Source organism: Eleutherodactylus coqui, chromosome 3 (genome assembly GCF_035609145.1).
Source record: "Eleutherodactylus coqui strain aEleCoq1 chromosome 3, aEleCoq1.hap1, whole genome shotgun sequence".
NCBI lineage: Eukaryota > Metazoa > Chordata > Amphibia > Anura > Eleutherodactylidae > Eleutherodactylus > Eleutherodactylus coqui.
Genome location: NC_089839.1, coordinates 143,133,818 through 143,149,506, shown reverse-complemented (window position 1 = coordinate 143,149,506; position 15,689 = coordinate 143,133,818). Strand labels below are relative to the sequence as shown.

General features: G+C 43.2%; 1 protein-coding gene across 2 annotated transcripts in view; it reads left to right on the top strand.

The window, feature by feature from the left end:
• Window positions 1–15,689, top strand: part of UBN2 (ubinuclein 2) — a 58,530-nt gene that overhangs the window by 20,699 nt on the left and 22,142 nt on the right. For both annotated transcript variants that reach the window (XM_066596215.1, XM_066596214.1), the window contains 5 exons: window positions 6,819–6,932; window positions 7,107–7,250; window positions 7,339–7,389; window positions 10,230–10,272; window positions 10,699–12,300. In XM_066596215.1, coding sequence (XP_066452312.1) covers window positions 6,819–6,932; window positions 7,107–7,250; window positions 7,339–7,389; window positions 10,230–10,272; window positions 10,699–12,300 — 1,954 coding nt within the window. The remainder of the gene's footprint in view (window positions 1–6,818; window positions 6,933–7,106; window positions 7,251–7,338; window positions 7,390–10,229; window positions 10,273–10,698; window positions 12,301–15,689) is intronic.

The following is a 15,689-nucleotide window of genomic DNA, read 5'->3' as shown; positions in this document are numbered from 1 at the left end:
GAAGACAGTATGTCGCTGGATAGTCAGAGCACCCTCCTGTCTATATCTCAGCGCGTTCAGGAGGAGGAGGAGCATGAGGAGGATGAGGAGGAGGGGGTAGAGACAGCTTGGCCCACTGCTGAGGGTACCCATGCTGCTTGCCTGTCATCCTTTCAGCGTGTATGGCCGGAGGAGGAGGAGGAGGATCCTGAAAGTGATCTTCCTAGTGAGGACAGCCATGTGTTGCGTACAGGTACCCTGGCACACATGGCTGACTTCATGTTAGGATGCCTTTCTCGTGACCCTCGCGTTACACGCATTCTGGCCACTACGGATTACTGGGTGTACACACTGCTCGACCCACGGTATAAGGAGAACCTTTCCACTCTCATACCCGAAGAGGAAAGGGGTTCGAGAGTGATGCTATACCACAGGACCCTGGCGGACAAACTGATGGTAAAATTCCCATCCGACAGCGCTAGTGGCCGTAGGCACAGTTCCGATGGCCAGGTAGCAGGGGAGGCGCAGAGATCAGGCAGCATGTACAGCACAGGCAGGGGAACACTCTCTAAGGCCTTTGACAGCTTTCTGGCTCCCCAGCAAGACTGTGTCACGGCTCCCCAGTCAAGGCTGAGTCGGCGGGAGCACTGTAAAAGGATGGTGAGGGAGTATGTAGCCGATCGCACGACCGTCCTCCGTGATTCCTCTGCCCCCTACAACTACTGGGTATCGAAGCTGGACACGTGGCCTGAACTCGCGCTGTATGCCCTGGAGGTGCTTGCTTGTCCTGCGGCTAGCGTCTTGTCGGAGAGGGTGTTTAGTACGGCTGGGGGAATCATCACAGATAAGCGTACCCGCCTGTCAACCGACAGTGCCGACAGGCTTACACTCATCAAGATGAACAAAGCCTGGATTTCCCCAGACTTCTCTTCTCCACCAGCGGACAGCAGCGATACCTAAACAATACATAGGCTGCACCCGCGGATGGAAGCATTGTTCTCTATCACCATCAAAAACGGGGACCTTTTTGCTTCATCAATCTGTGTATTCTATTCATCCTCCTCCTCCTGAAACCTGAGGTAATCACGCCGAACGGGCAATTTTTCTTAGGCCCACAAGGCTCAGTCATATAATTTTTGTAAACAATTTTTATACGTTTCAATGCTCATTAAAGCGTTGAAACTTTCACCTGAACCAATTTTTATTTTAACTGGGCTGCCTCCAGGCCTTGTTACAAATTAAGCCACATTAACCAAAGCGATTAATGGGTTTCACCTGCCCTCTTGGTTGGGCATGGGCAATTTTTCTGACGTACATTAGTACTGTTGGTACATCAATTTTTTGGGGCCCTCGCCTACAGTGTAATCCAATTAATTTTTTTGCCCACCTGCATAAAAGCTGACGTTACATCAGCTGTGTCGGGCACTGCAATGGGATATATTTATGTACCGCCGGTGGGTTCCAGGGAGCCACCCATGCTGTGGGTGCACACGGAATTCCCATTGCGGAGTTGTACCTGCCTGTGACTATTTATAAAAAAACGCGGTCTGACTGGGGCATGCAGACACCTTGACAGAATGAATAGTGTGTGGCACATAGGTTCCCCATTGCTATGCCCACGTGTGCAGCTCCAGATGGAGGTGGCACAGGATTGGATTTCTCATTGCTTCTGTACAGCATTGTGGGCTATCGCCCTGCCCCTTTTAAAGAGGGTCGCTGCCTAGCCGTGCCAACCCTCTGCAGTGTGTGCCTGCGGTTCCTCCTCATGGCAGACGCACTTATAAATAGACATGAGGGTGGTGTGGCATGAGTGCAGCTGAAGGCTGCGCAGGGACACTTTGGTGTGCGCTGTGGACACTGGGTCGTGTGGGGGGGTTGGGCAGCATGTAACCCAGGAGAAGTGGCAGCGGAGTGTCATGCAGGCAGTGATTGTGCTTTGTTGGAGGTAGTGTGGTGCTTAGCTAAGGTATGCATTGCTAATGAGGGCTTTTCAGAAGTAAAAGTTGTTGGGAGGGGGGGGGGCACTCTTGCCGCTATTGTGGCTTAATAGTGGGACCTGGGAACTTGAGATGCAGCCCAACATGTAGCCCCTCGCCTGCCCTATCCGTTTCTGTGTCGTTCCCATCACTTTCTTGAATTGCCCAGATTTTCACAAATGGAAACCTTAGCGAGCATCGGCGATATACAAAAATGCTCGGGTCGCCCATTGACTTCAATAGGGTTCGTTACTCGAAACAAACCCTTGAGCATCGCGATAATTTCGTCCCGAGTAACGAGCACCCGAGCATTTTGGTGATCGCTCATCTCTAAAACTCTTCCGTCTGTCTTTGTCGAATTGCAGAGTTTTAACAAAACAAATTAGAATTAAAATGATGAGTTTTATTGTTAGTCGTGTTAAGTTTTTATAAAAATTGCCTGTAGTTGGAGCATGTTTTTACAGTGGACCTTAAGCAATTTTAACCCCTTAATGACATGGCCCCTTTTCCATTTGCCTTTTCCTCTCCACTTTCGAAAAATCATTACTCATCAACGTTGCTGTCTGAGGGCTTGTTTTTTGCAGGATAAGTTGTATTTTTCAATAGTGCTTTTTAATGTACCATATAATGTACTGAAAAACACTGTAAAAGTGGATTGAAATGAAACAAGCCCTGCAATTCTTCCATCTTAGGGGGTGTCTTGTTTTTACGGCATACACACAACAAAAATGACATTTACAACCACACCAAATTTATAGTTTTTACTAAATATGTTACAGCTGTAACTTTTATTTTTCTATCGCTGTACTGTGTTTCCCCAATAATAAGCCCTACCCTTTTTTTGATCACTTTTTATTTAACTTCTTTTTTTGATGGCTGAGGGCCCAAAAGGCGCAATTCTGATGTATATCTTTTTTTTTTTTCTGACGTCTACTGTTCATGATAAATAATTTGTTACATAGGTCAGTCTCTTCTACAGATGCAGCAATAGGTTTTTAAAATTTTATTTAGATTTTTTTTGTTATAAATATCGGTAAAGGGTTTAAAAAAAATAAAAAAATTCTTTTTTTTTTTTTAATTAAACTTTTTAGGGAGCTTGAACCTGTGATCATTCTGATCGCTTCACAGCATAATGCACTACCATATAATTGCATTTTACCGACCTTTCAAGACATGCTACAGGCATGGCAGCGCGAAGATTGCACATGACACTGAAAATCTGACTCTCTTCACAGTGCCGTATGTGCACTTTCCCACAAATTGAGTGAGCATGCACATGGAATTGTGAAGGGAATTGGATTTTCAGTGCCATGCCTGATCATTAGTGGTTGGCACCGTAGGTACCAAGAAAGGGATGAGTATAAGAAAAAAAACAAAAACTAACTTCGCTCCTGCTCACATCCCCTAATAGCACTATACGTTTATGGTACTGTCAGAATGTGATAGGTTACATTTTAAATGAAAGGAAAAAAAAAAATGCGTACTCTGCACCCAGAACCATTCCAGAACTACTATGGTGTCTTGGGGTAAGGCTGGGGAAGAGGGGTTTCAATCCCCCAAATTAGTTATGGGACTGGTATTAACCCCTTGAGTGGTGGGTTTCTTACCACCATGTCGTGCCCACCAGGGCAGGTTTTTTTTAAATGGTCTAATCATTTAATTTCAACTCATTTTGCAGTTGCGTTCCAAGCGCCATAACTTTTTCATTCTTACATTGACACAGCCATATGAGGGCTTGTTTTTTGCGGGACAAGTTGTACTTTTTGATGGCATCATTTTTGGGTATATATAATGTATTGCATAACTTTTGTAAAAAAATTTGTGGGGAGATTGGGGGAAAAAAAAGAAATTCTGCCTTTTTGTTTTTTGGATTTCATTTTTACGGCGTTCAGCGTGCAGAATAAATAATGTGATAACGTTCTCTGAGTCGGCATGATTCCGGCGATACTGAGTTTATACAGTTTTTTTTTCAGAGTTGCTATTTTTGTACATTTAAAACATTTTTTTTTTTTTAAAAGGTTTGCCTTTGTGTCACCACATTCCAAGAGCCGTAATCACTGACGAAGGCCTTAAGCTAAAATATAACTTTTATTATAGATAGATTAAAAAACCAAACCTCTCTGAATCCGAGGTAATCTAAGGTGGACAGTACAAACAAAAAGCAAACCATACAAAAATGGGAAAAGGAGAGAAAAATACTAGATGTTCAATGGGCATAAGTTAATCCACCCAGGTTACCATACTATGTTGTCATGGATTTTAGGGACTGATTTCAATAATATACTATAGTCCACTATAGAGCGGTAAATGATGTTATGACAATTCTAAAGCACAGATGACCTATCGCTGTCATGTATGCAATAACACCTAATTGGTGTCCAACCAGCGATTTTGGCAAGGTCAAGCTAATCGGTATTTTTTCTCACTGCCTATCGGTAAATAATGGAAGTCTGCCAGATGTAGACACATTTAAGCACTTGTTTGCGACCCAAGTGGTTTAAGGGCATATAGTAAGGTTAGTAATAATACCCTAAACCACGAGAAAAAGACTGGCAGCACCAAACTTATTGAAGTAACACTGCTGTCAATTAGTGCTTTCTATCTTAATATAGTTACTATCACTTTGTCTATTGATTATACTTTCTATCGCTTTCTATCTTCTGTCTGTCTGATATGACTTCTGTCGACGCGTTTCTGCAGTGTAAATAACACACTGTTTCATCAGGACAGGTTAGGTTTTTATAGACTACAGTCTCTTAATGGTATGCACAGGTCCTTTTTAATACATATAGCCCATGCATAAACTTTGAGACATTTTAGGATAGATAGAGGGCCCCGCCCAAGTGGGCGGTATCAGCCCTACTTAAGTGGACAGCCAGCATATACTGACTAGGTCTGCCAGTGTGAAGTAACGTCCGGGAGGCTAACATATCAGCAAAAAACGTCCCAATTGGGACCAGCTTATACATTATCAGGAACCTCCAGACAATTCACCTCGATCTATCAAAGTAGTGCATTATTTACCCCGTACAGTGAACATAGGTCTAAAAAAAAAACAAAAAAAAAAACGCCACAAATGCACTTTCAGTCACCCGGTCTCTGAGAAAAATGCAATAAAAAGCAATCAAAAAGTCTCATGTACCGATAGGCAGTGAGAAAAAATACCGATTAGCTTGACCTTGCCAAAATCGCTGGTTGGACACCAATTAGGTGTTATGCGTACGTTAACGGAAAAATAAAGTTATTGCGCGCAGAAGATGCAGCAGAAAATAATTTTAAAAAATTAAATGTCTTTGGAAAAAAATACAAGTACTACAGCAAAAAAAAAAAAACTATACAAGTTTGGTATCGTAGTAATCGTACCGACCCGTAGAATGAAGTTATCATGTCGTTTATGTTGCAGTTTGTGTGCCGTAGAAACAAAATGCACTGAAAGATGGCGGAATGTAATTTTTTTTCATTTTACAGTACATTATATGGTACGTTAAATAGCACCATTGAAAAATCCAACCCGTCCCGCAAAAAACAAGCCCTCATACAGCTATGTCGATGGATAAATAAAGGAGTTATAATTTTTTTAACGGGGAGGAAAAAAAGAAATGGGGGGGGGGGGGGGGGAGAAAACGGGCTGTGTCATTAAGGGGTTAAATAATGTACTAACTTCCTTCTCTGTGTCATTATGACGCAGGGATACCACGTGTAATTTTATTTTTAATTTTTTGTAAAGTAAAGAGACAAGTGTTTTTGTTTTTTATTTTTGAAATAATTTTTTAACTTTTTTTTTATTGTCCCTTTAGGGGACTTCCACAGAGACCCATCAGGACCCCCTGATCACATTTAGGGGGCCCGATGGTGACAGCCCTTTACATGCTGCAGTCACATAGACTGCAGCATGTAAAGAGTTAACACAGCAGAGATCAGAGGTTTTCTCTGATCACTGCTGTAAGAGCTGGTGCCTGGCTGTCCTCAGAGGGAGGGGGCTCCCTCTGTCAGTCAGCCCTTTACATGCTGCAGTCACATAAACTGCAGCATGTAAAGGGTTAACACAGCAGAGATCAGAGGTTTTCTCTGATCTCTGCTGTAAGAGCTGGTGCCTGGCTGTCCTCTAACAGCCAAGCACCAGCTCTCCCTGCCGCAGAGATGATCGGCTTGCTTCTGACAAACCGATGGTCTCTATGGCAACTGTAAACAAAGCAGTGCAGGAGTTTAAAATTAAAAGCGGGAGATTGCCCGCAGATCGGCAGTATCTCTCAGCTTCTTATTTCAAAATCCTGAACTGCTCTATGTAGGTCTGTGCAGGCAGAGCACAATGCCACAGCTTGTGGCATTGTGCTCTGCAGCTCCCATAGTGATACATAGCCCGGAAATCTTCCGGGCTATATCACTATCAGCAGTGGAGCTCGTCCCGGAAGATTTCCGGGCATGCCACTTAAGGGGTTAAGGGTGCTTTTACATGGGTGGAATTTTCTGCTGCAGAAATCCACGTCAAAATCCGCATGTTAGTCGTGTAGATTTTGGTGCAAGAAATTCTGCTGTACCCTGGTGGAATAATTTCCTCCATATGATAGCCTTCTAAAAGGTCTAGCAGGGGAAGTATTAAGTTTGGCGGGTCTTTTAAGCCATCTGTTGAGACTCTAAATTGTTTTATCGGCAACGTCTGCATCTGTGGAACCTGAGATTTTGAGGTGAGAAAAACCTGTAGCTTGTATAAAACCAGAGTTTGAAAGTGCAAGTAGAATGAATTTCTACAATTTAACGGCTAGAATTTAAAATGATAGACAAGTGACGCCACAGCCATGCACTTTACAAAGAGTGGTTTTAAATGTTTTACATTGGTTTGATTTTGATTACTTTCACCTATAGGCATCAAGCTGATGATGATCGTGACCGGAACCCTTCAGAGGAGGAGGATGAAGAGAAACCTGGAAAGAGAGTAATGGGACCAAGAAAAAAGTTCTACTGGGATGACACAATAAGGTAATATACTACTTAGAAACTGACTCCTAGCTCTGATCAATGAATACTCCCTGACGCCCTGACCTCCTGTTTTCCTTTACATTCATAGGCATTGTAAACCTTCTGCATATAATATGTTACTAGAATAACAACTTGCATTAACATGTCACTTTTTTCCATCCATATTTCATGTAGGAATTTACTTTGTAATCTAGTTAAGATTAAACTGGGATGTTATGAACTTGAACCCAATAAAACTCAGTCTGCAGAAGACTACTTGAAGAACTTCATGGAAACAGAAGTAAAACCATTATGGCCAAAAGGTTGGATGCAGTCCAGGTAATAGAGATAAGCAGTTTCACTGCATTGTTAATGCCTAATATTATGAGCGAATTGTTTTTGACATTTTATTTATTTTTTTAAATAGAACGCTATTTAAAGAGAGTCGCAGTGTACATAATCACCTCACTTCTGCTCCGTAAGTATACAAAGCCATGCAAGGTTATTGAGGAGGACTGTAGATGTTTCTGTTAGGCCTAAATGAGAGCAATTCTTATAAAGTCTGCATGAAAAGTTAACTAATAGTAGAGCTTTTCCACAGTGGAAAACTCCACGGCAAAATTTGCAGCATTTCAGCGTCAAAATTCAGATTTTGACTCAAAATCCACTGTGGATTCGCAGCTGATGGTTGGCCTGCCACTCCCCTACTCTCACCTAGCAATTGGAAGGCCCTCACTGCAGTACACGGAGCAACCCTCACCAGGCAACCTGCTACTAAGTGATGCGGCCACTTTCACATCAACTGGCAGCCATGGTGCTTAGAAGCAGTTGCTGGGTGAAGGCTGCTCCATGCGCTGTAGTGACTACACTGTATAGTTACTTAGGAATACACTTAAGATTATCCCAAGTCGCAGGTACTGACAAAAATCTGCAATTTACTGGTTTTCACTTAACCAGTGAATGCTTTAGGAAAAGTAGCAAAAAGAATGCATCGTAAAAACACATTGATGCAGGAAATATAGTTGGTCTGTGTATAATGTTTTTTTATGTTAACCCCATAATAATGCAACCCACCAACACCAAATAAGCACAATACTAGCCTCTGACATGGATTCCAGAAGGCAGCCCTCCTCAAATATATATTTGTATGAAGACAGCCAGTGCGGCACGATTCCCTCTCTGTATTGTAAGTAGACCATCGGTAGTCCATCCGGTCCCAGGGTCTTGCCTTTTGTCACTCCTTCATTGCTTCTTCAATTTCTTCCCTCGTAATAGGGGAGTCTAATAGGGATTTGTGAGTATCTTGTAATGTAGGAAATACTATGTCTGCTAAGTAGGTATTTAGCTCTGTAGAGGAATAATCAGCCTGTGATTGATACAGGCTACTATAGAATTGTTGAAATCTATTCAGGATACACCTCGGATCCGAAAGTGAGACTCCCTCAGCCGACTTAATTCTCAATATCACGAGGGTGGGCAGTCTCCTGACGGACCATAAAGGCCAACAGCTACTTGATTGATTGCCCAATTCAAAGAAAGATTGCTGACTAAAGAAGATTCCTCTGGGTCTTTTCCCCTAAATATAGCAAGTAGTCGCTACCAGTCTGCAACCACATGAAGGGTTTTTTACATATGTAAAACAGAACCTCCGCTTTAAAGGATCTGTCACCAGATTTATGGTGTCTTATCTGAAGGCCGCATAAAGTAGTGACGGACCCCACGTTTAGTGTTAGTTATCGGGAGGGGTACGGTTTCTGCTTGTGGAGAGCGTCAAGTAGGCATGGGGAGACTTAGACCTCATGCCCACGGGCAAAAGAAGAATTAAAATCCGTAGCGGATTTTAACTCTTCTCCCGCACGCCGATCCGCACCCCGTAGGGATGCATTGACCACCCGCGGGTAGATAAATACCAGCGGATGGTCAATAAAAGTGATTTTAAAAAAATGGAGCATGAAAAAATCTGGACCATGTTCCATTCTCGTGCGGGTCTCCCGCGGGGACGGCTCCCGCGGGCTTCTATTGAAGCCTATGGAAACCGTCCAGATCCGCGGGAGACCTAAAATAGGAATTTAAAAGAATTAACTCACCCGCAGCGGACCGGGAAGGTCTTCTCTTCCTCACGGCCGGATCTTTCTTGCTTCGGCTCGGCGGATGTGCCCGGCGCATGCGCGCGGCATGCTGGCGACGTGCCGCCGGCGTGACGAGTTCATCCGCCGGCCGAAAAAGAAGATCCGGCCATGAGGAAGAGAAGACCTTCCCGGTCCCTGCTGCGGGTGAGTTAATTCTTTTAAATTCCTATTTTCAGCGCTCATGTCCGCGGGACAGGAGGGACCCGCTACGGATTCTTCATGGAGAATCCGTAGCGGGCCTGATTTTTTTCCCCGTAGACATGAGGCCTTACAGGGCATGCAATGCTCTTCTGGGAAACTGCGTATGCATATTGAATATTACTAGAGATGAGCAAGTATACTCGCTAAGGCACATTACTTGAGCGAGTAGTGCCTTAGCCGAGTAGGGGAGCGGCGCGGGCGACAGGTGAGTTGCGTGGGGGGGGGGAGAGGGGGAGAGAGAGAGAGAGAGAGAGATCTCCCCTCCTTTCCTCACCGGCCCCCGAATCTTCTGAGACTAGCGGGGAGATACTCGGCTAAGGCACTACTCGCTCGAGTAATGTGCCTTAGCGAGTATACTCGCTCATCTCTAAATACTACCTTTGCAGTTAGCTTCCCTATAAGTCCCTGTCTGATCATCTGCCACCTCCCATATACTTGTCAATATGATGTAGTTTTCATAAAATCCAAATTTTTCAGGTTGATTAAGCCAAGCGCTGTGTGAGGCAGACGTCCTCTCATTGATATCCTCTCTAGAGTTTTATATATTCAGGAGCTGTTGGCTAAGCCCACCCAGACACTGCTGATTGACAGCTTTCTCCCTGTGCACATTAAGGCCTCTTTCACACGGGCTATAAAATCATTGCTACAAAATGCATGCATGTGAAGCCCGTGGTGTCCAATGGGTTCATTTAGGCCACAAAAACCTCTCCAATGTGAAAGAACCCATTGGAAACCCTGGGCTTCACATACATGCGTTTGATGAGATTTTGTAGCCTATGTGAAACGGGTCTTAAAGTGAGGTATCTGTCAACCAGTGGGGAATGGGGGGGGGGGGGGTACTCACGAGAGTACCATGGTCTCATGGCTCCTTCAAATAGGGCAGTACATAAAGCTGGTGGCAGATTCTCTTTAAACTGGTAAACTAAACTTGTGGTTACTAATTAAGTATTGCTGACTAAACTTTGTTTTGTTTTTCTGGTTTACTTAGAGCTAAGAAGAAAGTTATTTTAGTCCCAAAGCCCAAAGTTAAGGTATTAAATTTATATTTTAACAGTTAAAAATAAATGTGTATATTTATTGTGTTACACTAATAGTTTACTTTCGATTTGATCTTAAACTATTGTATTTTTAGAGAAATGGTAAATATGCTTTTGGTTGTTTTTGCTACTACAAAGTTGATTTTAGCATTTCTGTTCTGATGTGTAATGTTAAACCTTGCATTTTAATTTGTGCCATCCTAATTCTGGTGGGAGCTTTCTCATCGGTGGTGGTTAAAAGAATAATGGTAAAAGATTTTTTTGTGAAGCACAGAGAGAATTGTCAGTTGACTTAAAATCTAAAGAAGGTATCCTCCAGAAATGATAGCAATATATTTTGCATAAAACGGGTGAAGATTACTGAAAACTTTTCCTTTTTAGTTCTTGTTTAACTACATTTCTTACATTTATTTTTTGTAGGAATCAAGTCCTAAAAAAGAACAGAAGGTTTCCACTCCTCTCTCTTCTGTGGCTCGTACACTTTCTCTCAATGCAACACCTATCGGAGGTCCTGCAAACTCCACTTGTTCTGAGACCATTTGCCTGGATGACTCCTTAGATGAACAGCTTTCTTTCAAAACTCCGTCACTAGATTCCATTTCTGAAGCTCTGGCTGTTCTAAACAATGGATCAGGCCCATCATCCAGTTCTCGTACAGAAACCCCAACCTCCCGGCCAAAAGTTACCCTAAGAGAAGAAAAGCTAGCTTCTATCATGAGCAAATTGCCATTGGGTGGTCCTAAAAAAGCTGATACTCAACATACCACTAGTCTCATTGCAGGCCACTCAACTCCTGTACCAAAGAAGCCCCAGGATCATGCAACAGCCCATTCAACAGTGGTGTCTGGGCTTATTGCAGGTTCTTGCATTCAGAATCCCAAAGTGTCATTGGAACCACTGCCGGCTAAGCTGCTTCAGCAAGGATTGCAAAGGTCTTTGCAAGCTGAGGTATCATCGTCCTCTACACCTGCTAAAATGAAAGCATCTTCTGCTTCTCAGCTTAAAACAGCATGTGTTGCTTCTTCCACGTCACCATCTTCCACTTCAGTGCCATTGACGTCCTCATCACATGCCCAAGTTTCTTCCTCCTCATCACAAATGCATAACTCTTCTTTACAGACTGTAAAGGTCAATCCACCTATTCAACAAAACTATGTTACTCCTTTGCAAGCTACAATAAGCAAATCTCATACTAACCCTGTTGTACGCCTGACCAGCAGTCCCCAGATCTCTTCCACATCACCAATTATCAAGACACCTGAAAAAACAGTTGGTTACCGACTACCTTCCTCACCGTCTCCAGGGAGCAGTCAGCATACACCAGTATCTCGAACAGCTGCCTCTTCTACCTCTAGTAACTTAATGTCAAAAACCGTTGCCTCTCACAATTCAAACCCAGGTTTTAAGTCCCCTTATACCATGGCTCCTTCACCCAAACCTACCCCTTCTCCCACTTCATCCAGTTCATGTACTCCTGTTCCCCAGACTACTCCACATCATAAACTGGCAAGTGGAATGAACATTGGACGTCCTTCACCCACAGTTAGCCCAATACCTTCTGCTCGAGGCACAGTAGTTTTTCAGGGTGTAAGAAACCCTTCGGTACCTCCCAAGATCCCTAGCACTTCGCCCAAATTGGTGTCGCCTGTTATCAGACAACCAAGCTCCTCTCCAAAAATGCCTATTTCTTCTCCAGGACCATCTCCTATTCCTTCTCCAAAACTTTCCAGTCCACCTCCAAAAATTCAGAGCCAATCTCCAAAACCACCTAACCAGCATATAAAGCCTCCCAACCCATCTCCTAAGTCTGTAAACTCTACACACCCTGGGCCTATTAAGACCACAGTTCCCAGCTCGTTTTTGAATGTGCCTATAAGCAGAGCAAATCAAAATTCAAATGTTTCAAATAGGACTCATATTTCCGGGGGAGCAGGGAGTGGAGCGCTGGGTGCTACTAAACAGCCGATGCCTCACAGACAACCATCTGCCTCAGGGTCCCCTGTTACAGCAGCTACTGTACAGGTGAGTTATTAATGCTGTTACGAGATAATACTATTGCAGAAAAGTTTGTGAAATAAAGCCAATTAACTTAAATGGACCTGTCAAATCCTCATGTCAGTGGGGCCAGCTGCATAGTTTTGCAGCCACGCCCCACTGACTGCAACAATGTCTTTCTCTTCTATTCAACCCTGTTTTTCTGTATGGGCTCTTCTTGGTTTGGCTGTGAATATGTTTAGTGGGTGGTCATCACTGATCACTGTCAATCAATTGTGACCCTCTTGACAGTAAGCAGTGAAAACGGCACACTGACACATTCACAGCTCTGGGAACTGAAACCAAGAACCTTTACAGGGAAACAAGAGGAAAAAGGGACATCATTGAAGAGTGCTGGACTGCAGCATGATAGATGCACTTTAAATGTTCAACTACTTTTTCAACAAACCTTTGCTTATGGGATAACTAGCAAAAGTGTACTTTGTTTACCTGAAATTTTGTTTTTGCTTCCAAAATCTCTCTGCGGTGCTGGCCATTAGGTGTCTCAGTTCCTTCTAACTTACTATCCACTCATGTGAAATCTGTTTTTGGTAGCAGAGAGAACAAGATTACAGGAAATGGGGTGGGTCCTGCCTATGCTGCCACATAGACCTCTGTGAAAAAATGGGAGGGGGGGATATAGAGCTGCTGGAGGTAGACTGGCAAATAAACTCACACCGACTTTGCTGCAGTGTATAGTAAGTGTTTTATCTTCCCTCAATGCTGAATTCACACCCACACTGCTCTGTACTGCTGTACATTGTCCTTCATGCTGATGCTGTATTTGTATGAGAGAAATGGGTAAACTGCTGTCTTTGTGTGCAGTGTATGGAAAACATAACAGCTGGTCTCCACTGGGCGATACAGCCTAAAAATGTTAAATCTTGATTTGTACCATAATGACCATTTTTTATTTTAATCTCCATTTAATTTTTTATGTATTTTTTTTAATATTTACTGATTTTATGTATATTAGGCTCCTAGGTTGAAAAACCTTGGATGACTTATAACGTTTTCAGTGTATGTTGTACCTGTAAGTTTCTTCTCCTACTGATTGCCTATGGGTTTTGCTTCTTACTGAATTAGTAGCGATTACAAATGGCGATCTTGTGTTGCTATAATCTTGCTGTGCTGCCATTAGTGTTGGTAAGCTGCTGTTATGCGAACTATAATAAGTACCAGTAATATAACGGAACGTGAGATGTTACAGTACAAGAGATGGCAACTCAATTAAATGCTCTGTGTGCTACTACATTACTGGTGCTAATATGGCATCACAGCGAGATAATAGTATACGAATATTGCACTTTAGGTTTAAAAAGGAATATATGAGATACTGTTTATGAAGAAACTGCACTTTATATGGGGTTACTATTCACAGTGATTCACTGTTCACTTTTAATGCAGATGCACAAGAGCCAGCTGTCAACCACCACCGACTCTCTTTTTTGGTGCTATTTTGGCTAATAGGAGAGCTGACCTGTCTCCATAATATGCTGCCTTTGTATTGGGCAACATAGTCTGGTGCCAGATCTGCTTTATTGAGTTGGGCTAAATATAACACTTATTTCCACTGTGCATAGGGAATAAGTGTCTGATAGGTGCGAGTCTGACTGCTGGGACCCCCACTGGCCACCGAAACAGGGGTCCTGTGTATTCCTGAATGAATGGAGCATTGATTAAACATATGCGCTGCTTTTTTTTTTTTTATAGGACTGCTAGAAATGGCCAAGTAGAAACCACTCGGCAGTCTCAGTCCCATTTTAAATGAATTGAGCTGCAGTGAAGCAAGCCCAGCCGCACTCCATGCATTCAAAGATGCATGGGAACCCTATGCTCTTGATCAGGAGGGGTCCCAGCGATTGGACATGTAATGCTGGAAATGGAGTGTTTCAAGCACCCCTGATACAACTATTTAAGGGCCTCATTAGTTACATCAAGTGTGCATAAGATGAAATACATTAAATAACCATACTTTTAACATGCAGTCAAAAACTATAGTGCAGGTAAGTTGAGAGTGGTCCAGTTACTTACAAGGAGGGGATAATTGGAAAAAGAAAAAGATACAAGAACATAGCAAAGGCCCTGCATGTTCCTTGATGTACAGTTGGAATCATTATTTACGAATTCAAAGTTAAAGGGGTTGTCCCGCGGCAGCTAGTGTGGTTATACACTTCTGTATGGCCATATTAATGCACTTTGTAATATACATCGTGCATTAAATATGAGCCATACAGAAGTTATACACTTACCCCCTCCGGTGCTGGCGTCCCCATCTCCATGGCGCCGACTAAAGCTGCCTTCTCCTTCCATTAGACGCGCTTGTGCTGTGCGGTCTTCTGCTCTGTTGAATGGGGCCGCTCCGGAGCGGCCCCATTCAACAGAAGACCGCACAGCACAAGCGCGTCTAATGGAAGGAGAAGGCAGCTTTAGTCGGCGCCATGGAGACGGGGACGCCAGCACCGGAGGGGGTAAGTGTATAACTTCTGTATGGCTCATATTTAATGCACGATGTATATTACAAAGTGCATTAATATGGCCATACAGAAGTGTATAACCCCACTTGCTGCCGCGGGACAACCCCTTTAATGTAACACTGGCTACACAACCTGGACTTGGCAGAAAAGGGAAGATATCACCCACTGCCACCAGATTCCTGAGGAGGCAGGTGGTCAGAAACCCTTGAGTGACTTCAAAAGACCTGTAGCAGAATTTTGTGGTAGCAGAAACTGAGACTTCAGTTTGACAGGAAGGCATGCATTACAGGTTTTGATGCCTGACTCCCAAGATTTGCAGATCTACTGACCCCAAATTACAAGAAAAGTGTGGGCCTATGGGATCAGCTTTATGTCTGTAGAAGGAGAATGAAGCATACGCTGGAAACACTCTGCCTACAGTGAAGCATTGCCATGGTTCGTTGATGCTCTGAGGCTGTTTTGCATCTTTTGGCATTGGAAACTTGCAGCTTGTGGATGGCAAGATGGATTCACTAAAGTATCAGATAATTGTAGTAGAAATTTGTCATACCGCCTTTATAAAAGTTGAAGTTTTTCCAACAGTACAATGATCCTGCGCATCTCTCTCCCACCAAGGCCTGGTTTCAGAGGTAGTCCTAGAAGATTCTGAAGAGTTTGTTAGTAGCTTGACTCCATAAAAAATGTTTGGGATTTGAAAAAGGTAGTTGCAGTATGCAAACCCAAGATTACTGAACAGGAGGACATTGCCCATAAGGAATAACCAAGTAAAATAATAAAAAAAAACAACAACTTTTGCCATCTTTCGGTGTGTCTTGCTTCTACAATGCATACATCGTGTGGTACATTAAATTGTACCATTGAAAAACACAACTCTTCCCGCAAAAAAAGAAGCCCTTATAC